General features: G+C 38.1%; 1 protein-coding gene across 1 annotated transcript in view; it reads right to left on the bottom strand.

Moving 5' to 3' along the window:
* Window positions 1–25741, bottom strand: part of KCNQ5 (potassium voltage-gated channel subfamily Q member 5) — a 179524-nt gene that overhangs the window by 116352 nt on the left and 37431 nt on the right. The window contains exon 3 of the mRNA XM_023754310.1: window positions 16352–16478. Coding sequence (XP_023610078.1) covers window positions 16352–16478 — 127 coding nt within the window. The remainder of the gene's footprint in view (window positions 1–16351; window positions 16479–25741) is intronic.

Below are 25741 nucleotides of genomic sequence, written 5' to 3'. Positions count from 1 at the left end.
TGTAGGTCTCGTCTCGTGTCATTTTGAACGTAATTCCAGAATTCTAATCTCATTGGCTAATTCATTCTTTTCTTCAGATCATTTTTTGACTTCTACTCCCCAGCATGTACTCCAAACAAAGTTATTACTAACAACAGTCTTTTCTATTTTTCCTGATGTTTTCTCTCTCGAGTTTCGTTTTCTTACACCAATTTTCGCTGGGGGGTCGGGTGAAGGATTGGGTAAGGAGGTTAATTTAGCTTGAGTGGAGTGAGGATGGGGGACAGTGGGTGGGCCCTGGTCAGATCACAGTGGCTTTGGGAAGAACCATAGATGTCCTGATGGGTTTTGAGCAGAAGAATGCAAGATCAGATTTGCATTTTAGAAGATGGGTTTTGTTGCCTTTGAGAAAGAGATCAGGAGGGGGCTGGATGGCAGGCTTGGAGGTCAGAAGCCATTGCCATGCTCCGGACAAAGGGTGAGAGCGGCTTTAGAAGAGACAGGTTAAAGTGAGGAGCAGCAGAGAAGGGTTTGCATTTGGGACATGTTGTGAAGGCGGAGATGTCAGGACTTGCTGCTGAAGGACTGATGGTGCGGTGTGTCACAGAAGGGAAGCCAAGGGTAATATCCGGGTTTCTGGCTGAGCAATTGGGTGAATGAAGTGCTATTTACAAAGATGGGGAAATACTGCAGTGGGGGGAGGGAGAGCAGAAAGGAGGGCTATTTGAGGAGTAAAATTAACAGCTTGGTTTTAGCCACATTCATATTAGGATGCCCTCTAGGCCTCTGGTATACAGTGGGTGAGGCTGGAGTTCTGGAGAGAGGTCAGGCCTGCATACTTAGGCAATAGATGTTTTGTTTGTTTTTATACCACAGGGCTAATCTCCTCCAACTCAGTAACCTACTGAAACGATTGCTTCAGAAGGTGGGATCACAAATGTTTAATTTCAGATGTGGGTTGCAGATTGGAGGATGTAGGAGACTGTGTTTCAGTATTTATAAACAGGAAAGGAGCATTTGTCCTCTGAGAATCACTGTGAATGAGTAGGAGGAAAACCATCCTCTTTAAGGCACGCTACAGTATCTTGAGTAAATTACCTAGGTGCAATCCCATCAGGCCTCAATAAGTCAAAAGGATGAAAAGTCACGCATAGTTTTGGATGATTCAGGACACGTTTTAGGGCAATGACAGAGTGGCTATATATTATGCTCCTTCATATAGAAAATTAAAAAAAGGCTGTTAGAAGCAGCCATTTTGCACGCTGATGTCTTCAGATGTTCTTTTCTTTCAGCCTTTATTATCGCATGCACCAAATGAAAACCTGCAGCCAGTTTCAATTCAGCAGAGCCCCACACCTGTATTTGACTGCAGGTCTAAAAAAAATTGGGGTCCGACCAATGAATGATCAAAGTTGAAACTTCTTCTGGAAATCCCCTAACATCCTAGGATGAAATCCAATGCTTAGATATCTTGTTCAGTGTCATACCTGAGTGTTTATTCATCAACAGTCAAACAATGTCATTACAGGTTTAAATTTACAGAGTGAAAGCAAAATACCTAACTTTCAACACTCCCTTTTTGCACTTATTCTAAGCAGTTGAATGATACGGACTCTTTGAATTTTGGCAGCTGGTTATGTTTAGTAGTGCTGGGAACTGTAATTTTTCTTTGAGAAACTTGATACGTATTTTCAGACATCAGGTTATGGTTAATTATCATCTACTACTAAAAATTTTTGAAAGGATATCTTTAGGAAGTGCTTTGAATAGACTGTGCTATTTGGATTTTGCAGATGAACATGCCACTTCAGCTAAAATGTCACTAAGCAAAGGGCAGCTATGGATGGGGTTTCATTTTAAGTCTTCTGGAGGGAAATCGAGAATTACCTGGTACACCTGGCTTTCTTAATCTTTTTCAATGTGCAACTTCTTATTTTTAGAAGTAAAAAATAGATACAGTTTAGGCTCCTGAATAATCCTTAGGGATAAAAACTGGAGTGTGAAAAATGGACTTTTTCTTCTATAAAGAATGAAAAGATAGTGCTTAAAAGGAGTAAACATGAGTAAACACAAGCCACAAATAAATACCTGACACTCATTATAATTTTGGAAATCCTACATGTTGCCATGTGCAGATCTATCCTATCCTCTATCTGTATTTTTAGAGGGGTTATTAACTAAACAAATTGTGTTTTTTTTTTTTTTTTTTTTTTTTTTAATATATTTTTTTATTGATTAAGATATTACATATGTGTCCTTATACCCACGTTACCCCTTACCCCCCCCCCCCCGCTCATGCCCCCACCCCCCGCTGTCCGTGTCCATTGGCTAGACCTACATGCTTGCATGTAAGTCCTTTGGTTGATCTTTCCCCCTTACCCCCACCCTCCCCTACCTTCCCTCCAAGGCCCGACAGTCCAATCAATGCCTCTCCATCTCTGGATCAGTCCTTGTTCATCAGTTTATGATGTTCATTATATTCCACAAATGAGTGAGATCATGTGGTATTTATCCTTCTCTGACTGGCTTATTTCACTTAGCCTAATGCTCTCTAGTTCCATCCATGGTGTGGCAAATGGTAAGAGTTCCTTTTTCTTCTTCCTCTTCTTAAAGAATACCTTTCAGCATTTCATATAATGCTGGTTTGGTGGTGATGAACTCCTTTAGCTTTTTCTTATCTATGAAGCTCTTTATCTGACCTTCAATTCTGAATGATAGCTTTGCTGGATAAAGTAATCTTGGTTGTAGGTTCTTGCTATTCATCACTTTGAATATTTCTTGCCACTGTCTTCTGGCCTGCATGGTTTCTGTTGAGAAATCAGCTGACAGACATATGGGTACTCCCTTGTAGGTAACTGACTTTTTTTCTCTTGCTGCATTTAAGATTCTCTCTTTGTCTTTTGCTCTTGGCATTTTAATTATGATGTGTCTTGGTGTGGTCCTCTTTGGATTCCTTTTGTTTGGGGTTCTCTGCGCTTCCTGGACTTGGAAGTCTATTCCTTTCACCAGGTAGGGGAAGTTTTCTGTCATTATTTCTTCAAATAGGTTTTCAATATCTTGCCCTCTCTCATCTTCTGGTACCCCTATAATTCTGATGTTGGTACGCTTGAAGTTGTCCCAGAGGCTCCTTACACTATCTTCGTATTTTTGGATTCTTTTTTCATTTTGCTTTTCCGGTTGGGTGTTTTTTGCTTCTTCGTATTTCAAATCTTTGACTTGATTCTTGCGATCCTCTGGTCTGCTGTTGGGAGTCTGTATAATATTCTTTATTTCAGTCAGTGTATGCTTAATTTCTAGTTGGTCCTTTATCACAACATCGAGGGTCTCATTAGATTTATTGAGGATCTCACTACATTTATCGAGGATCTCACTACTTTTATCGGCGGTTTCCATAAAATTCTTGAAAAATCTTAGAACCGTGGTTTTGAACTCTATATCCAGTCGTTTGCTTTCCTCCATTTCTGTCATTTGTGACCTGTTTCTTTGTCTTCGCATTTTGTCTGCTTCCCTGTGTTGGTAGAGTGGTTTTGTGTGCTAGGTGTCCTACAGGGCCCAGTGGCTCAGCCTCCCCAGTTACCTGAGGTGGACACTCTTGGTGCACCCCCTTGTGGGCTTTGTGCACAGTCTTGTTGTAGTTATGCCTTGGTTGTTTTAGGTGTCACTGGGAGGAATTGACCTCCAGGCCAATTGGCAGTGAGAATCAGCTCTGTCTGCAGTGGGAGAACTTCTGTCCTGAAGACACCCTTCTGGGGCAAGACTTGCTTCAGTGGGGCTTTGGTGCTCACTGAGTCTGCCCCCTGAGTGTGTTCCTTATGAATTTGAGGAGTTATAATCTGGGTGGTCCCACTCTGACCACTGGATACACTGGCTCTTGGATCTAAGGAGGTGCTAATTAGCCTCTTCCTGAGGTTACCCAGCAGGAGCTACGAAGAGATATGCAGATTCCCCTTCCTTTTTTTGGGGTTTGGGGGTGCCCAGATGAGGCCCAGCTGAGAAGCAATGCAAGTTGCTGTGGGGCCTTGGGCCTTCTCTTGGAAGTTCTGGGTCTGTCTGGCCCAGCTGCAATTTGTTAGGTAATTGTCAGTTTGCAAAGGACCCGGGCATTCATATGCAAAAGGCTTTGCAGCAGCCTGGAAGGGGCGGGGGTCTCGGAATCAACAGGGCGGAGCAAGCAGCTATGGCTGATTCTCAGCCCTGCCCTAAGGGGCCGCGCGTCTCAGTGTCCTGGTAATTGCTGCCAGCACCTCTGAGGGAAAGCCGTCCTCAAGTTCCGAGTTCTGCCTGCTGCCAGACTGTCCAGTTTCTCCCCGTATGAGCCCTGGGACCCCAGAGATTTCCCGGAACCGGAGTTCAGAGCAGTCGGGAGCTTGTGACTCCCTCCCGATTCAAAAAGACAGCCGCGTCCTCAGGTGCCCGCCCCTTTCCGCGCGCGCGCGCGCCGGAGCCTCCGTACCTCTGCACTTCACTTTCGTAGTTCCTCTGAGTCTGTGTGCTCTTCTCTTTCCTTCTAGTTGTAGAGTTTCCACTCAGCCAGCCTTCCTGTGGTTCTGGATGATGACCGTTCTCCCTTTTAGTTGTATTTTTGAAGTTGTTCAACAAATTGTGTTTAATTACACTCTAAACTCCATCTTTAATTATGAAATTCTTGCCCAAATTTGCCCTCATTGGCACTAGCTACAGGGCAGTTTTTAGAACATTTTAAATTTCATATTTGCTTTTATGTGCTACTGTTTATGAACCCTACAAAGTATATTTCTGTTCTCATCCATGTTTAAAAGGAAAGAAATGGTGTCCTGGAGAGGCTTATAGAAGATAATACAAGCCAGCACAGGATTAGAATTCGTGGTAAACAACTCGGGAAGCTGTAGCTCAGTCTGCAGAACCTACATACAGTCTCATAACACATCCTAAGCTATGAGAAAAAATCCTACTTTGGACTCACTTCCTTTTCATTATCAATTCCTTTCCTACCATTATGAGCTTTTTGAATGAGACACGCTCTGCTTCAAGGAGAACAAAAACAAGGGTTATTGAAAACATGTGATGATTTGACCTAGGCATCCTTGATAATGAGGCCGGAGATGGCCGACCAGAGCTCACAGCCATTCGGAGCAGGATATTTTCCCACACACTAAATGTGGAGACGTATCAAGAAAGCGTAACTCAAAAATAGTTTCAGATGTGCACATTTTAACATTATGACCAGTAAATACTCCAGAAAACCACAGAAACTTGATAAGAAATGGATTCTTAAGGGGAAATGTCTTGAGGATTAGCTACAGTCCTTTGATCTCCAAATTCCAAACACAGATTTGGAGTCTGTGGTAGGAGCTAAAAGCAAATACAGTATTTAAAAGGCAAAAGTAAAAACATTGAGAGAAAGGTAACATGGGGGTAGAGGAGCCTCCTGTAAAGAAACCTATAATTAATTACAAGCATGCAAAGTAAGCACTTTATTTAAAAATATCATCACATTCACATGATCAAATGAAAGTAGGGAACTGAAGCAATTAGACCAAAAAATGCAGGTAAATATTATTCTTCTGAAAACTCTTGATAACTGAGGTAAAGGTGCTATTTTATTTTATTTTATTTTATTTTTGGTCTTGCATTGCTTGGATAATTGTAACAATTTTTTCCTTCATTTTCTCATATTGTTTTTACATTGTGTAGGTAGAAGGACAACGGGAGGGGGCGGGGTAAGATTCTACATGTGAATGTCTACTAGCTTGAACTGTTTTGAACTTTTTATTCACTTGATACACATTTATTGTGGCCAGAAACTGCTAGCGCCTGGGTATACAATAGTAAAAGCACGGATGGGACTTGGATGGGTGAACAAGAGAGATGGCACTCTGCACATACGGGGATGAGAGGACAATCGGCATAGGAGACACTGAATGGAGGAATACAAGGAGCACAGTGCAGGGTCAGCTAACCTAGTTAAGGGTCCAGGAAAACCAGGGGGAAACATAGGTTAAGCCATAATGGACAATCAAGCCCCTCTTATTAACCCAACATCCTTTAGGTACCATAACACAATCATATCTGACATGATCACATCTAAAGAGCTCTAGACTAAAAAAGTACCTGGAGTACTTCCCTCCCCATCCACTCCTCTTTGAAAATAAAATATATTGTTATTGAAGATACATAGACTCTCAAATTCTAGGAAATCAGTATTGATTGAGAAAAAGCAACTAACAAAAACATACAAAGAGGTCTTACAGAATTGATACTTTTTCTTCTGATTGTATTTATTGATTCTGGGATTGATCAGAGATCAGACTGAACCCATTACTTTTTTGATTCAATGTATTCCACTAACAGTTATAGTATACTAGTATTTATTACATGCCAGGCACTAAGCTAAAATTTTTACATGTATTATTTTATTTAATTTTCTTGGGCAATCTTTTGGGAAAGTACAACTAAAATTCCAAGTTTAATATTAAAGAAATGTGTGGAGAGCAAATTAAGGCCAATCTTAGAAAACCTTTCCAGACAGGGCTCTGTTAAGGGAGTTAAAAATGCTGTTTTGTGTTACTTCAGCCTAGGGCTGAGGAACATTCAAGTGAAAATCCTATGGTAAGTTACCTCCAACACTATCTTTGCAGTGACAAAAATGCCTCCAGTGTGAGATTCTGCATAATGGCACATTATGGGAACCGATCAACCCATCCCAACATCAATGGACAACAAATACAATAATAGTCAGCATTTATGTTGTGCTTATTTTTTTTAAAATATATTTTATTGATTTTTTTTTTTTACAGAGAGGAAGGGAGAGAGAGATAGAGAGTCAGAAACATCGATGAGAGAGAAACATTGACCAGCTGCCTCCTGCACATCTCCCACTGGGGATGTGCCCACAACCCAGGTACATGCCCTTGACCGGAATCGAACCTGGGACCTTTCAGTCCACAGGCCGACGCTCTATCCACTGAGCCAAACCGGTTTTGGCTATGTTGTGCTTATTATGTGCAGGCAACATTCTTTTAATTTAGTTTTTAAATAGTTAATATGTTTGTAGTTTAAATATCAAAATGGTATAAAGAGAAATTAATGATTACTCTTGCTCTCAGCCCTGTCCCCATTCACTTTGCCCTTTCTCATTATCTTCAAGTGAACATTTTTATTTTTTTTAAAAACATGGCCAATGTGTCTTTATACAATAAAAAAACAATATGACTATATATTGCTTGTCTTTTCTTACACAAAAATATAGCATACTACATATGCAGTATTACATTTTTTCCTTTTACTTATATATACCGAGATTTTTCCAAACTACATAACTATATAACTTCATGGCATGTTATTTATTATATTCTTAGCTTATTCAGCTACACTGAATACTTATTATACATTAATGAAACTATTAGGAAGCACACTTTTGAGTTGAAGTGTAAATGCCATGTAATTTTATGATACATTGACACTTTTCCATAAGGGTGATACCATTTTGCATTCTATGGAGTATAAATGCCATTTCCCTCATGGTCTCACTAAAAATGTGTAGTCAGATTTTGGATTTTTGTCAATCTGAGGAAATACTATGAGGAATACAGATATTTTTTCTGTGAACTGCCTGTTCATATTCATTTGACATCTTTTATTTTCTACTGGGATGTTAAATTTTTCTTCTGAATTTCTAGAGCTCTTTACATTTAAATGATTAACTCTTTATCTCTGATAGGGGCTGTATTTTCCCATATTTGTCTTTTGACTTTGCTTGTTTGTTTTATTTTATGCAGCATTATTTGATTTCATTTAGCCTAATTTTATAAATTTTTAATTTTTATGTAGTTTAAATTTATCAATATTTTCTTCTATAGCTTCTATATTTTTAGTTGCAGTAAGAAAGGTCTTCTGGTTCCATGACTACAAAAAAATTCACCCAAATCTGCTATCCAGTATTTATAGTTTTATTTAAATCTTTGATTTATTTGGAGTTTGTTTTGGTAAAGATATATATGGATCAAATTTATCTTTTTCAAAATGAGTAATTAGTTGTTCCAACATCACTTATAAACACAGTGAGAATGAAGTTGAAATTCATGAATTTGAGCACATGGGTTGTTACTAACTTTTGAGAACATGACCTTTTTGTTGATGGTGATGAAGAATCCATTGGGAGACATTAAAGAAATGATGGAGGAAAAGCAGAATCTGAGAGAATCGTTTTAAGAATGGGGGGATTTCAGAAGGTGTGGAATTAGGGAGAACAAATGACTTCTTTTTAGATCACATCAGAACCATGAATATTGGGGCTCACTTTGCTATAAAGCTCCACTGGGCCTTGTTAGACATTTTAAACTTTTTATTCTGTTGGAGTTGCGCTTTAAAGCTCTAACTAATGTGCTTACATCTGGCCCTCCACGGGTTTCCTATCCAGAGATTTAACTGACTGGGAAACAAAAATATTCCAAAGAGAAAAGTTATGTTGTTGTTGACATGCACTATGAAGTTAGACCTAGGATGGTTGCAGACTTATTTTCTTTTCATTATTCCCTAACAATGCAGTATATGTATGTCACTTACATTATATTGGATATTATAACTAATCTGGAGATGAATCAAAGTATATGGGAGGGAAATATATGCATAGGTTATATGCAAATACTAGGCCATTTTACATAAGGGACTTGTGCTTCTGGGGATTTTGATATCTGTGGGGGTTCTGGAACCAACCTCTGCAGAGACTGAGGAACAACTGTTCGTATATCCTTTAGCAGGCAAGCATAGTTAGTATTGGTCTCATTAATATTTGTTTGAAATGGGACTTTCTACAAAATAAAGTTAGATTTAAGTAATGGTCCTTCAGGAGTCTGTATAGTATTGACTTTTTACATTAATTGGTCTCTCAACACTTCATCTACGTAAACGTCAAAGTTACATTCATTTACCAGATCACGAAGAACTTCTCCTTAATGACTATATTTTAATTTGTTTTATTGATCCAAGTGGTTAAATATGAATTTTAGAAACTTCTGCTTATGAAAATAATTTTCAAAGAAAAACAGATAAAGTAGAATCATTCAATTTCTATGAAGATAAAAAATGTCACGTAAGTCAGCCTAGCTGTAATTTATTACCATGAAATATTCTAGGCATTTTTATATTTTGAAAGGAATGGTCACATTCTGGAAGACAGTTTGGCAATTTCTCATAAAGTTAAAGAAACACTTACCATATGACCCAGTAATCTCACTCCTGGGTATTTACCCTAGAGAAATAAAAACTCATGTTCATACAAAAACCTGTGCACGAATATTCATAGCACCCTTATTTGCAATAGCCAAAATTGAGAAACAATCCATTGACCGTTTAAAGGTAAATGGATAAACTATGGTACATCCATATTATGGAATACTATTCAGCAGTAAGAAGGAATGAAATACTGATACATGCAATGATTTGGATGGATCTCAAGAGCATTATGCTGAGTTAGGGGGAAAAGCCAATTTTGAAAGGTTACTACTATATGATTCCATTTACATAACATTCTAAAAATGACAAAATTACAGTGATGGAGAATAGATTAATGATTCTAAAGTTATCTCAAAATAAGAAGTTGGAAAAAAAAAAAGGCCTGACCTTAGGAAGATGGCTAATGGGAAAAAGAATTGTACATTTTATGACACTGATGTCTATTTTCTTTTAGACTTCAGCTAAAATGTGGGGTGGAGGAGGTTTGGGATGGGAATCAGACTTCAGCACATGGTTTATCATTTGTTCCTATGCCACAGTGGGTAGTGGAGGGAGATGTGTGTCATAGAAGGACCTTGGGACTTGATGTGAGCAAATCTTTCTCTGTATTTTTTGTTTTGATTCTTTTGCTTATATGCAGTGTGACCCTTGGTAAGACCCATAAGTGAACACTCCATTTTTAAATTTATAAAATGGGTATCATATGGGGGGAGATGGAAGCGGGCATGTGGGAGATAAATGGTGATGGAAGGAGACTTGACTTGGGGTAGTGATGTGTTGTGGAATTGTGCAACCTGAAACCTGTATAATTTTGTTAATCAGTATCACCCCAATAAATTCAATACAAGGAAAACAAATAAAATGGGTATCATAATCTCTTCCAACTTTAATAAGATTTTCATAGGATTTATCTGAGATAGTTCATAAATATGATTTATAATTTAAACTATGAAATTTTATTCCTGTTCATGTAACACCAGATAGCCCAACTCTCAACCTTCTGGTATTTTCAGCTTCAAAAGAAGAGTACTTATGTAAGTACATAACCACAGTGAATTAGTGCACAAGTAATCAAAAGTCAAAAATGAAGCAAAGGCTCACTTATCTTTTGTTTCAAGGAAGGCTGTGAGTTGAGCATTTAGCTCAATGTGGTTCTTTCTTTCAAACCAGAAGGGTCCCGAGGGAAAGTAATGCACTGTTTTCTTTCGTAATTAAAGAAAAAAAATCAGTAAGTTATTTCTAACAAAAAAAAAGAGATCGTTCTGCAGCATTTTCAGTTGGAACTTTTGCTTATGTTTAAAAATGAGGAAAATAAAAAGTCCTTTCCAATTGTGGCCAGTAGAATTAGGATCATCTCTTTCATGGCATCAGGTACCACATGAAAATCTGGATCCTAAAAAGAAAGTTGCTAATCTAACATGGTCTCCCACCAACCCTTTAATAAATTCATTTTCCCTGCTCCATCATTATTCTTCCAAATGTAGATTAAATGGATTATGCTGTAATTAAATTTGACTCTCAGAAGAGGCAGTGCTTTAGAGCAATAGGCTCTAGGGAGGCAGAATTCTATTACTAGCTTCACTGCTGACTTAGGGGCCAGGTATGAGCCCCCCCCCTTATTTCACGGCACCTCAATTCTTCTGTCTATAGAGTGAGATAAACAATGTCTCAGAGGGACATGGTGCTGCTGCTTTATGAGCTCTACATTCTAATTGCGCTCCAAATTCCTTGATGGAAAAGTGCTCTTTGAAGAATTAAAGATGTATTTATATTTTTGTTGTGACTCTTAACAGGAATGAAGCTTTAAAATCTAATTTTAAAAGCCTCCTACTGCACAGTACATTACCCACTTTCTTAAATACTGCAATCAGCTGTGCACTGAGTAGCTCTGTGGTATTTATTAAAAATAAAAAATAAAACACTGCAAAAATGTACTGTAGAACATTTTCAAAGCTATGTGCAGCGGTTTAACGGCAGGACTTCCATTGAAGTTAATGGGACTCATACTGGCAAATTCCAAGCACCATTTTGAAAATTTACCCCATAGTGATAGTTTAATGTTTCTTATTGATCATAAGTTTTCAGATAACATTTCGAGGCAAAAAGGGACAACTTATCAAAGGAAGTAAATAATCTTTAATGAGATAACTCTGCATTGCCACCGTTCTAAGTAAGAGGATGCTCAGTCCTTTGGTAATCAGGCTCTTGGGGATTGTTTATCGGTGACTGCTGCCAATGGGGCTGAGAAAAGTTTTCACCGTATTCTCCTAATTCCTGTGGCTTATAGAAAATAACACATTTCCTTTTCAGTTTTGATATTTCATGTTTGCAAGGGTAGAGATATAGTTATATGGGAAAGTAAGAGGGAATAGGTTTATATTCTTCTGAATGAGTAAACTTTGCATATTGCTGATACAAAGTTCAAACAGGTATAGATAACTAAAAAACCCAGAGCTTTGTATATCCATACTTCTTGTTGCCTGATCAAAATGTGTTTTTCTTAGTCCAAATATTCAGCATCATACCTGCCACTGAGCTATTGGACCTTTAACTAGTGTGGTTACCTGATACTAGAAGCTGTCTTATATCAGGTAACTACTAGTATATGCCCTCATATGGCCTACATGACCCTCATGTGACCTCTGCCTATCTGTCCATCAGCTCCTACTCCTCTCCGCACTACTCACTGAGCTCCAGCCAAAATGTCTCTCCCTTGGACAAGCCAAGCTCATTGGGTTTTAAGAATGTTTGCAATTACTATTTTCTGGCCTGGAAAGATATCTGCCTAAATCTTCTCATGACTGGTTCCCTTTTAATATTCAGGTCAACTTGCGGGTCTATTCCTTAGAAAGACTTTCTCAGGCCCCCCAATCTAAAGAAGCCCCTGACATCTCTATTTTATTTTCTTCATTGCATGTCTCTCCAGTTGATATCTTACTTTTCAAAATTATGTTTGTGTATTTTTTTTTTTTGTCCATGGGATATTTTCCTGAGAGACCGTTATCTCATGTCAAAGGCACATGTGCTCAATTCACGGGGGAAAGATCTGTGCTGGGATTTGTCTCCTTTGTCCTCTTGTGGAAATATTACACTGAAGGAAAACTGTTAAAACTGCATTAAGAAATCAACTTAAATTTAGCATCAAGTACAGATCCAAGATTAATAACAGGCTGGTATTTTCTGTTTCTTTAAGATGCATTGCAAGACTGAAAAATATGGCCCTATTATACCTGTCTTTAAAATCACCAGGGAATCCAAACAAGCCACTGTTGGAAGTAATTTGTTGGCTTCCTGACACATCAGGCTCATTATCCTGATCTAAGTACCAGCCTTTGGTACTATTTGCAATTTTCAGGTAGGTCATTAATAAAAGCTTGAAAAAAGAATGACTACAAAGTCAGTCTTTGAAGTTATTTCACACGTTCTCAATATTGAGACCATTGAATGAGTGATTTGTGCTTGAATGTAGAAATATTGTAAAGGGCAACCTGGATTGTCATCCTAAAATATACTTGACCCTACAAATTGGTAAGGTAACGATTATTGCCCATAGTTGTAGAAATGTTATTTCAACAGAGTCTTTGAGGAGAGATGTAAATTAAATATATAGGCATAAGGAATAATTTTGTAATAAAAAAGAAATTTTACCAGTTTTCAAAGGAAACTCCCCAAACCAAGCAGAGATAATTACAGTAATGAAAGACAGCACCTAATTAAAAAAAAATTAATAGACCTTTCTCTTCCCCTACGTAAGCAACTGTTGTTTAAAATGTTTTCCCAACACACAAGTATACAATGATTTTCTGATGTCTTAAATCAACAAGTTTTTTAAATGCTCCTGGTTCCAGTTAGAGTGCAGGGGTAAGAGGTTGGGCAGTTCAGGAGGGGGGAGTTCTAAAGTCTTTGGGAATTAGCCTGTGTGACTTCTATCAAATTGTGTCCAAATACTATCATTTAGTCTATAGGGCTCAATACTATAGAAAGGTTACTAGATGCCCACTCAAGTAGCTTTCATCTCTTTCCAATCGGAAAGAATAATATTGGTGTGCTTACAGAAAGCATTTTTCACATTGAAGGTACAGCCAACTTATCACAATCTTATCTATATCTTTTTCTTGAATGCTTAAGACTTCTAAAAACATTTGGGTGTGTATTTGGCATGTTCAGAGTAATCAAGTCATACAAACACATGGAGACCTGAGAAATTTTAGCTACATTTTCAAACTCAGAGCAGTTACCATGGATAGATGAGAGAGATATTACTCCTTGTTCCATTTCATCACAGTAAATTATGTTGAACACGGGAACTACAAGGTTCAGTTTACACTATACTTTATCATTTTACCAGTGACATCAATCATTTTTATGGACCTATTAAACAGGCCCAGAAGGGGTTTTGTCATCTGGTACAGCCTGCTGCATTCAGGCCGGTGACATTTGGTTCCTCTGTGTAAGTTAAATTGTATTGACCTCATACTAACGAGCCACATTTGAACATGTTTCACTATTACCTCAATTCAGCTGGGCCATGGATCAAACTGTTATATGCACTTTAAATCAAAGACTGAAAAATGCATAGTTACCCTAAATGTAAGTATAAATATTGTCTTTGTTCTAATAGGGATTCATTATATACTTAGCCATGAAATTTTCTTCCAAAGTGATTAATTTACAAAAATACCCAAATGAAGAAAAGGCTTAAAGAGTTAACTAAACTTGAAACTATGCCTAAGCCATGTTATACTAAATTTTTAAGGTCACTATTGACAGGGTCAAAGGTGTCTAAAATTGCATATAACATAACATCATTTTTAGAACCATGTGCCACATCCAAACCTCAAGGATCTGATACAGGGAGAGAAAGATTAAAGCACTAAGAGGGGCTGATGCATCCAGAGTTGAAAACAGCTAGCAAAAGGCAGCAGGCATCTGGGAAAGAACTTCCTTTTCAGCTTGGGGGCCGGAAATACATTGGCATTGCCTCTGGAACTGGAACAAAACCAATTTGTAATTGGTTTTAAAGTCTGGAGTGGAACATTCCTGCAGCCATCCATGAACTAATCTTATCCTGTAGAAGCCGAGTGAGTCTTGGCTAACCATTTGCCTTGTAAATTGTTTTGTTTGGTCCTTTAAAGGACAGAAAGTACTCGTGCAATAGTTTCACATCAAGTTACAGTCTTCTGTGATGTTGCTTGAGCAGAGAATTCCGAAAGAGAAAAAAAATCTCCAGGGAGAAAAATCAAAAGCCTTCACTAATATGTTTTGGGGCTGGACAGGCCTGCAAGGCTGGGAGTTCCTACTTATTTTCCTCTCTACCTGAGCAATGGTTTCCAAAGAGGAGAAAAGCCCATTCTTGCAGAAGAGAGGCAGTTGGACAAATAAAAATTCATTAGCAGAGGCTAAAAAAAAAGGCATTTTAAGACTGTGTTAATGTAGAATTTCACTATTGTCACTCCAGTGCGTCACACACCGCCAAATTTCTATAAAGTTTGACTGAATAAATGGTGACTCTTCTGAAGTGTGTATACTATGAAAGTGCCTCAGTGGCAGAGTGTGGGGAGCCCGCCCATTCTTCCATCGCCACGACAGTGCTCTTCCTTCGCAGCAAGGGTGGAATGAAAGGTGGTTCTTAACAGGGCCCACGGATGGGGAGACCTTCTCCAGTGCCTCCTGACATTCACTCTGCCCCTGCCTCAGGGAACAGGGGTAAAGGAGGAGACTAAGAAGATTGCTCAACAATTCCTGACTTCTAAAACAAAATGAAAACCCATTGTGGATGAAGAAGATAGTCTAAATCACTTTGTAGATTAAAAATCCACTTTCTGAGAGTGGAAATGGTTGACATAATAAGTAAGCCTCCCCAAGAACTTTCAGTATTTGGATTTGAATGGCTGCCAAAGAAGTGAGAAGGCAGAAAGAGCAAGAAAACCAGATTTAGCTGTTAAATAACAACAACAACCATAACAATATAGCTTATATATGTAGGGTTTTTCCGCTCAAAAGGAAGAACATTCTATTTTTTAAAAAGGGGGTGGGGCTGAAGCTATGTTCTTCTAAAATGCCAATGTCATGCAGCAAAGAAGGTCTGAGGAATTGTTCTAGATTAAAGGAGACTAAAGAGACATGGCAACTAAATGCAGTATGTGATCTAAATGCAGACTGGATCATGTACTGAGGAGGAAAAAATGCTGTAGAGGACATTATTGGATCAGCTGACAAAACTGGAATACAACCAGGAGATTAGATAAAGTGTTGCATCAATGTTAAATTTACTGAAGGTTATATAAAGGAATATCTTTATCCTTAGGAAATCTACATTGCAATATTTAGGGAAAAAGGACTTGGATGTAAGCAATTTACTCGTTTTTTAAATTATTTTTTGAGATATAATTTACTAGAGTTTCCAATTTTATGATATACTTTTAAATATATTACTGGAAGATCCCAGATCTTAAGCCCAGAATGCTATATGACGTCTTCATTAATAAGTATAATTTGAAATTGGTACCTAGGTGAATGGAATCCCTCTGAAAACCACAGCATCTAGCGGGGTGCAGAGATGTGATTCTTACTTAGGGACTGCAGGGAGGGTGACTCATATTTCAGAGTATAAAACACTTAATCCTGTCTGAAGTTACCAGTGCATAAAGTAAAACAAACTCGAGACACACTAATTGACATGCATTACCAAGTCTAATACACTTCTATCCATTCCAGTTAATTAGAAGCAAAAAGCGATATTGCTTATATTATAGGGGAGAAAAGGGTTTTATTTATATTTGCTGAAATTAATGCTTCCCTAATTCAGGTCAACACTAAGAACCATATAGTTCAATGTAACGTAATTGATACAGGTGGGTGTTCTAGAGCCAGACCTTCTGGCTCAAATCCCAGCTCCACCACTTACTACTGATATGACTTTTAGTAACATTTCACTTTTCTTTGCCTCAGTTTCTTCATCTGTAAAATGGGGGTAATAAAAATACCTACCACACAGTGTTGTGGTGAGGATTAAATGAGTCAACAGTTTGAAAAACACAAGCGTGCCTGACATGATAAATACTCCACAAGTATTAATTTTAATATAAATTAAATGTTGCAATGCAGTAGACAGAAGAAAAGGATGCAGAAGTCCAGGCATCTGGACTTTGATATTTACCTATAACACAGAAGGGCTTTCGGGCAAACCTCAGTCTTCCTTGCCATCCTCTGTACCGACAACAGCAACCTGCAGACCAGATTCGAATGATGAACTCCAAACCAAAGACGACAATCATCACAAATTCCTAAAATATCAAAGCAGACATGTTAGAGGTATTGTGGAGCAAACCAGAGCAAGAAGCTCGGAGTGTATTTCTGAACATTTAGGCACTTCATCTAAAATGTCTATTTGTTAAATTTAGACAATTGAAGAACATCTCTTCTCCAAACCAAACTAAACCTGGAGAACATTGAGAACTCATATTGTCTTGCTACTATGGAATGCCATTCCTTTCCAAGTCTTGAACACTGCAGATTTAAGAGTCAGTTTCAATACTAAATTTGCAGGTTGAATTACCAATCTGTCTTGTATAGCTGACTTACCAGTGTAGCTGACTTCAGCTACCTGGTAACATGTGAAGGATCTGAAATGAAAGAGAGGACCCTGAAAACACAACTTTACAGTTTCACAGAAAACAGACCATTTGGCTGCAAGAAGTGACTATCTCTAAGCCCTCAAGGGTTGTTCTTACTAGCAGAGAAAAAGAACTGACTATTTAAAACTTTGCTGAGTTCTTTTATTATGGTGTCTAAATCTCCTCATAAAACAGCAAGTTTCAGAAACATTACTGTGCATGTGGCATATGTACGCTTTGTCAGACATGAGACCCTAAACTTTAGGGCCTAAAGTCTTCGAATCTGAAGGTTATTAATTATCATATTGGCCTTTGGTGAGAGCTGCTTGGAAAATAACACCTGCTCCAGCAAAAGGACTTTGAGATTATTTAGGAAGAGTTGTGAGTGAACCTTGGGGAAAGGCCAACTAAATTGGCTCATTAAGCAGTGGGTCATAGAATGAGAAACCCAATGGAATTTTTAAGAAGAAAGCCTTTTTGGAGCAAGCTAATCATACCACCTTGTTCCCCCATAGGGACAGGCACTGAGTTGATCAAAATTGGTTTCTTTTTAAAACCAATTACCTGTCTTGTTTTGAAATAAGGGTTGGTTCAGCATCAGTAATGTAGAGCAGCTATCTTCAACCTTTTTCATCTCATGGAATACATAGCTAATTACCAAAATTCTGTGGCACACCAAAAAATATATATTTTTTGCTGATCTTACAAAAAAATAGGTATAATTGTTGACAGCTATTGTTGTATTGGCTGTTGTCATTTTTTAAAATTTGGCAATCTAAGGGAAAAGAGGTCAGTTCCCCTGACTTAATAGTCGGGTATTGCATGTTTTAAAAATTCTTGTGGCACCTGTTGAAAATCGCTGATGCAGAACAATATATGTATATTTAAAAATTTTATTGAACTTATTATTTATAAAATTATTTTTACTATAATTGCTTAATTGTAAAAGTGATACATGGTCCTTATGAAAACATTAAACATTACAGAACTATAGAGCATAGAAAGTAAAGGTTCTAAGCCACTCCCCATTCTCCCACCCCATGCACCAAGATAAAAACCGTTATCAAATTTAGAAAAATGGCATTTGTGTTGCAAGTTTCAGGCAAATGTCTATTTCTTCAGTTAGAGTATGTGATGATGTGTTGCACTTTGGAAATGCCTAGTAGAGATACATCATTTTATCCGTCTGTTATTTTGCACTAAGTAACCCACAAATATTTCTCACGATGGGAAATAAATTTCCAACATCATTGCTGCTTACTTACAGTGATTTAAAACTATTTATGGGTTAAATCTCTGAAGATGACTTTACACACAGATGACCAAAACTATGCAACATTATTAGTAATGAAATGAGGGTTTTTGTTTTTGTTAATCCTCACCTGAGATACTTTTCCCATTGATTTTTTTTGAGAGAATGGACCGGGGGCAGGGGGAGGGGAGTGTAAGAGAGAGACAGAGAAACATCAATGTGAGAGAGGCACTTCAATTGGTTGCCTCCGGCATGTGCCCTGACAGGGGCCAGGGACAGAGCCTGCAATTGAGGTACATGCCCTTGACCAGAATTGAACCCTTGACCATTTAAGTAAAAAGGCCAACACTCTATCCACTGAGCAAAACTGGCTAGGGTTGAGGGATTTGTTTTGTTTTGGCTTTGTTATATATCTAGGTGGTTGGGTCTAGTCATTTATTAAGGTGGCTACAGTACCAGATCACCTGTGTTTCATCCAGCACATCTTCCCACACACAGAAAGCATGCTGAGGCCTATGATGCCCATGGAGCTGTGCCCCATCCAGATCTAATGGCAAGTCCACTTTTCTACCCCAGCCTCTAACTCCTACTTGTGCCAGAAAGGTTGACACTCCACTGGTGACAGGTCATATTATAAGATTATCCAAGAATATTCCAAATATGCCTGAGGGCCCAGGCACTACCATATCATGATGTTTCTTTTTTGTGGGAATAGCTGACATTATTCTAAAGTAATAAATATTTAACCATTGTAATTTTGCACCATTTTTAGGTGGCACTGAGGTAGGATAAATTAAGTCTACAAATTCTTTACTCAGGATCCCTTGTTCAGGAATATTGCTTACAGCTTTTTTTAAGGGGTTAGGGAAAAATCTTTCATTTCCAAATAAAGCTAGAGAAAGTTGTAATTGGATTTCACCACGGGAACATAACTTCTGCCTTGAGGGAAGTAATAATAGAATTAGAATTCTCTTGTCCTTCCTTGCTAGAGACCACTATTAGCATTCCCTATGAGGGCTTGGTTTCAGACTGTGTGAAAAGTAACCTCGAAAATCTTCTGTCACTGAGTAAGCAGCGGTGAGAGGTGAGAGCTCAGCAGGTGTGGAGAGCTTCCTCCGGCCCAGCGTAGCAGCTGTGGGGAAGTTCTCTCTCCAAGACTTGGACGGATGTGATGGGGACAAAAGTGTGAAAACCACTTTGAACAGACTCTGTCGCCTGGTTCCTGAAAGTTGCATCTTATTTCAGTAAAAAGGAATAAATTTTATTGAGCTAGAGAAGGGCAATCACCCCTCATCTGACAGGTGTAAAATGAGTGGGGAGTGGAAGTGTGAAAAGACCACTTTTTCCCTCTTTTTCCTTTCCCCAGCTTTGTTGAGGTGTAATTGACAAATAAAAATTGTATATATTTAAGGTATACAACGTGATGTTTTAATATACATATACATTGTATAATGATTATCATAATCAATCTAATTACGTATTTATCACCTCACAGTTAACATTTTGTGTGTGGTGAGAACACTTAAAATCAACTTAGCACATTTTTAGTATACAATACAATATTATTAACTTCTATTACTAGAAGCCCAGTGCACAAAATTCATGCACGGGGTGGGGGGTGGGGGTGTCCCTCAGCTTGGCCTGCGCCCTCTTGCAAACCAGGACCCCTTGGGTAGGGTCCCTAGGCCTGGCCGGCGATCAGGGCCTATCAGGGCTTTCCTTCCCCCTAGCTGCCGGCAGCTGGTCCTGCCCCCACCACTGCCTCTGCTTGCCATTTGTGCAGCACTGCCCCCCCCCCCACCACTGGTCGCCTCCCTCTGTGGGCGACAGGTGTGGGGTGCGATTGCTTGGCTGGCCTGGGCCTCCCTCTGCAGGGTGATTGCTGGCCGGCCCTGTACACCTGCCACAGCATTGCTGGCCAGTGGCCTGGGCCTCTCTCTGTGGGGCAATCAATCACCGGGATCTGTGATTGATCACCCAGCAGAGGGAGGCCCTGCCACTTGGCTGGGGTTTTGCGATCGATTGTCGTGCAGAGGGTGGCCTGGCCTCCCTCTTTGGGGAGATCACAGAGCCCCCCCACCCCCTGATTGATCGCCCTGCCAGCTGGTGGTCTGGGTCTCCCTCTTTGGGGTAATTGACCGTGGAGCCCCCCCCCCCCATCGATCACCCCACAGAAGGTGGCGTGGGCCTCCCTCTGTGGGGCGATCATGGGACAATGGCAGGCCCCTCTGACCAATCGCATCACACCTGCCTTGGCTGATCTGGCACTAGTGTGGTTGTCTGGACAGTTGTTCTGCTGTTTGGTTGTTCAGTCGATTTGCATATTATGCTTTTATTATTATAGATAGTCACCATGTTGTACATTAGATATCCAGAATGGGTTCATCATGAATAACTGAAATTTGCATAGCTGAAGCAGTAACAACTCTCCATTTTCCCCGACACCCAGCCCCTGGTAACCACCATTCTACCCTGCCCTTATGAGTTCAACTTTTTTAGATTCCGTATAATTGAGATCATGTAGTATTATAGTTGTCTTTCTCTGTATGGCTTATTTCATGTAGCATAATGTCCTTCATGTTCATCCATGTTATTGCAAATAGCAGGATTTCCTTATCTTTCAAGGCTATTCCACTGCACATATATACCACATTTTTAATCCATTTGTCCTTTGATGGACACAGAGGTTGTTTTTATATCTTTGATATTGTGAATAATGTTTCAATGAACATGAAAATGCAAATATCTCTTTATGATCTTGGCTTCATTTCCTTTGGATATATTCCCAGAAGTGGTATTGTTGGGTCATATGGTAGTTCTAGTTTTAATTTTTTGAGGAACCTTCATACTGTTTTCCATAGTAGTTTCACCAATTTACATTCCGACCAACAATGCACAAAGGTTCCCTTTCCTCTATAGCATCACCAGAACTTATCTTTTGTCTTTGAAAATAGATATTTTAACAAGTGTGAAATGATATCATTGTGGTTTTGATTTTCATTTCCCTGATGATTAGTGATGTTGAGCATCTTTTCATATACCTGTTGGCCATTTGTATGTCTTCTTTTGAGACATGTCTATCTAGGTCCTTTGCTCATTTTAAAAATAGGTTATTTTTGAATTTTTGCTATTGAGTTATAGAAGTTTCATATATATATATATATATATGTATATATATATATATATATTTTTTTAAAGATGTTTTAGATGTTTTCTCCCATTCTGAAGGTTGTCTTTTCACTCTGTTGGTTATTTCCTTTGCTGTGTGGAAGTTTTCCAGTTTGATGCAATCCCATTTGTCTAGTTTTGCTTTTGTTGCCTGTGCCTTGGGATCTTGTTTAAAAAAATCATTGTCCAGAGTAATATCAAGCTCTTCCCCTAGAGTTTTGTTCTAGAATTTTAGGCCTTACATTTAAGTTTTTAACCCATTTTGAGTTGATTTTTTTTACAGGGTATTAGATAAGTGTCCAATTTCATTCTTTTGCATGCAGATATCCAGTTTTTCCATTTATTATAAAAATCTCAGCAAGTTAGAAATAGAGATTTATTATCTCAATTTAATAAATAACATGTACAAAACCCCAATGAAACATTTAGCTATGCTTTTAGCTATGCATGCTAAAATTACAAAATGTTGATAGAAGAAATCAGAGAAGACCTAAATAAATGGAAATACCATGTTCATGAATTGGATGACTCAACATAATAAAGATGTCAACTCTTCCCAAATTGATCTGTAAGTTTAATGAAATTCCTATAAAAATCTCAAAAAGCATTTTTTAAAGAAATAAACAAACTTACTCTAAAATTAATATGGAAAAGCCCAGGTCCTATAATAGGTAAAACAATCCCAACAAAGAAGAATAAAGTTAAAGGAATCACTCAACATGATAGTAAGACCTACTATATAGCTCCAATATTCAAGACTGTGTGGTACTCTCAGAGGGACAGACACACAGAGAACAATAGAGAGAACAGAATAGAGAATTTGGAAACAGACAAATTTGCTCAATTGATTTAAAAATATTTTTATTAATTTCAGAGAGTAAGGGAGAGGGAGAGAGAGCTAAAACATCAATGATGAAAGAGAATCATTGATCGGCTGTCTCCTGCATGCCCCACACTGGGGATCAAGCCCACAACCCAGGCATGTGCCCCGACTGGGAATCAATCAGTGACCTCTTGGTTCATGGGTCAATGTTCAACCACTGAGCCATAATGGCTGGGCTGATTTTTCTTATAAAAGTGCAAAAGCAATTTAGTGAAGGAAGAAATAGCCATTTAACAAATGATGTTGGGGCAATTGGGCATTAATAGGCCCCCCCCCCCCAAAAGTGAACCTAAATCTATACCTCACACCTTATACAAAAATCAATTCAAATGTAATATGGACTTAAATGTTAAACTATAAAACTTTTAGTAAAAAACCGGAGTAAATTTTGGGAATTTGAGTTAATAAAAGTTGTTAGACTGAACATGAAAGCACAAGGTATAAAAGGAAAAATTAATGACTTGAACTTCATCAAAAGCAGAGAGAATGAAAAGACACACTACAGTCCCGGGGAAAACATTTACAAACCACATATATGACAAAGGACTAATATCTAGAATATGTAAAAACTCTTAAGACTCAGGAGTAAAACAACAACAACACACAAATTCAATTAGAAAATGGGCAAAAGTCATGAATGACATTTCACTGAAGAGGATTTATGGATAGCCAATCAGCACATGGAAAGATATTCAACATCAATAGCCATACAGAAAAATGTAAATTCAAATCACAATGAGATAACACTACACATGTGTCAGAATGGCTAAAATAAAAAAATAGTGATAACATAAAATGCTGGGGAGAATGCAGGGAAACTGGATCATTCACACACTGCTGGTGGGAATGTAAAATGGCAACACCCATCTGAAAAACAGTTTTATTAATTCTTTTTTTTTTTTTTTTTTAAATATATTTTATTGATTTTTTACAGAGAAGAAGAGAGAGAGATAGAGAGTTAGAAACATCGATGAGAGAGAAACATGGATCAGCCGCCTCCTGCACATCCCTCACTGGGGATGCGCCCGCAACCCAGGCACATGCCCTTGACCGGAATCGAACCTGGGACCCTTGAGTCTGCAGGCAGACGCTCTATCCACTGAGCCAAACCGGTTTCGGCAGTTTTATTAATTCTTATAAAAATGCCGTTACTATATTCTTGGACATTCATGTCAGAGAAATGAAAACTTATTGTTTATACAAAAACCCGTATACACAAGTGTTCATAGTGGATTTATTCATAATGACCCCAAACTGAAAACAGTTCAAATGTCATAACCATGTGAATGAGTTAAACAAGGGTTACTGTATCCGTACCATGCTCTACTACTCAACAATAAAAAATGAATAAACTGTTGATACACAAGACAACTTGAATGGATCTCTAGAGAATTATGCTGAGTGAAAAAAGCCAATCTCAAAAGGTTACATATCATATTATTCCATTTATATAACATTTTTACACACCATCTTAGCCAAAAGGCTGAGAAACCATTATATGACATTTTTAAAATGAAAAGAAAGAAAGAAATGCAAAACAACTAATGGTTGACAGAAGTCGAGGATTGTGGGGGGAGTCTTGGGTGGGTGGGAAGGAGGAGGTGGGTGTGGGTATTAAAGGGCAATCTGAGAGACCCTCGTGGTGATGGAATTGCTTGGTATCTTGATTTTTGTTACAGATACATGAGCCTCTAACATTGCACAGAACTACAGCCATACATACAACCAAAACTGGAGAACTTTAAAAAAAGATCCGTGGATTGTAGCAATATTAGTATTCTGGTTGTGATATTATACTACAGATTTGCAAAATTTTATTGTTTGAAGAAACAGGATAAAGTGTACCCAGGATACCTCATATTATTTCTTACAACGGCATGTGAATCTGCAATTATCTCAAAAAAATTCCAATAAAAAAGGCATTGCCCATCATCCAACCAATGGGGGAGACTCATAAGAGGAAATGTTTTCCTCTTTAAGTCCAGATGCTAGCTCTGAGCTCACCGAGTTTTGGTTTAGTGGTGCTCTCCAAATGATCCTTTGGAGGGGGTCTCATTTTATTTTCAAATGAGTTAGAAATTCAAAAATCTTTTATGTTCAGTTGAAAATGTTTTATGGGTGGTTCTTCTGACTCTTGCTGGGCCAGCAGGTACAGGTGCCTTTGCTGCTGTACCTTAGGATAAACCCGTTCATTTGCTCTTACTTGTTTTTAATTGAAATAAGATGCCCACTATTTTCTCAAGTGGTTGCTAAAGAGATAAGTGAATAACAATCAGAGTACTTAACCTACTTGGAGGAAAGCTTTAATGTAAAGCTGGTATTACTAACAATGGTTCTGTCCTTCCTAATGGAAGTCCCTAGACGTTTGGCTTTGCCAGCCCTCTACAACTAAAGGCAATGTTTATTATTTTTACCATCTGTCTTAAGGAGTTTTAGTATTTCCCCATTTGTCTTCAGAGAAATTAGGTAAAACAACAAGCATTTTTCCTACTCTCTTAAAGACTAAGGGAATGCATATAGAAATTTAGAAATCCAAGACACAGGGGTAGAGCCAGTCTATCTTGAATATCTATTGAGAATGCTAACTTAGTATTAACCCTCTTTTATAGAGATTAAGGAAGAATCTTTATATGTCACACCAGAGAACTGTGATGCTATTTTATTGATATTTATGACTTTGCTGTATAATTTGAGATTGAAATTCTATTCCTGCAGTTATTTTGCTCTTGAGTTACCCAAAGTGGTTTTAAGTAAGATGGATTGATTTTGGGGGGCACAAATTCACAATGCCTAATAGCTCACGTTCTAGTTGTTTTCTCATTAATTAACAACCACTGTTTATTAAAACACAGTGACCTTTGTCTAATCTACAAGCTGTCTGCTGTGACCATTAGTTTTTTTTCTGGTTTTATGCCATCAAATAGCATTTCTGTGAAGATGAAATGCCGACATTATAAACCCTGTGACATTTGCACCAATTTTTGAAGAGCTGTGGCTAATTAGACATACAAAATTGGAACTATTGCCTTTCTTCAGAATATCAACATAATCAATTTCCAGCTATTTTTGCTCCTGTTGTGTGTGTGTATACTTAAAGTAACATAGGGCAGCAGTCTAGCGTGCCTCTTTCAGATAATCCCTGCAGAAAAAGGATGTGTGATGTAAACTGAGTCATAAATTGCCAAGAAAGGCATCAGTCAGAAGGGTTGCAGTTATAATTCTTTGTAATTTGGAAAGTTTTGCTAGTACAGTAGATATTAAGGAAATAAAATTAAGATATAGAGATGGCTCCACACTTAAATCAGAAAATGGGGATAAATACACAAAAGGAAATCATCTTTTGAATTTGTCTCTTTAAAGCGCAGAAAGACCCTAAACACTCGCCATCATCAATTTAGATTACTTTCACATTTCTTTTTACTTTTTAGGAAGATATATTAACTATTAGCACATTGGAAGAGAATTTGAAGGAATACGTGTTTCTATCAAAGGGGCTGATTTGACCTGGAGTTGACATATCAATACCTTCAAAATCATGTCTGCAAGGGGGCTGGTGGTGAGAGTATGATGGAAATTCACTAAGTTACTTAGTAGACACTAAATGGGGGTTGTGTAGAGAAAAGGGATATA

The sequence above is a fragment of the Myotis lucifugus genome, unplaced genomic scaffold (assembly GCF_000147115.1).
Source record: "Myotis lucifugus unplaced genomic scaffold, Myoluc2.0 scaffold_59, whole genome shotgun sequence".
Taxonomy (NCBI): domain Eukaryota; kingdom Metazoa; phylum Chordata; class Mammalia; order Chiroptera; family Vespertilionidae; genus Myotis; species Myotis lucifugus.
This window is presented reverse-complemented; position numbering and strand designations above follow the sequence as displayed.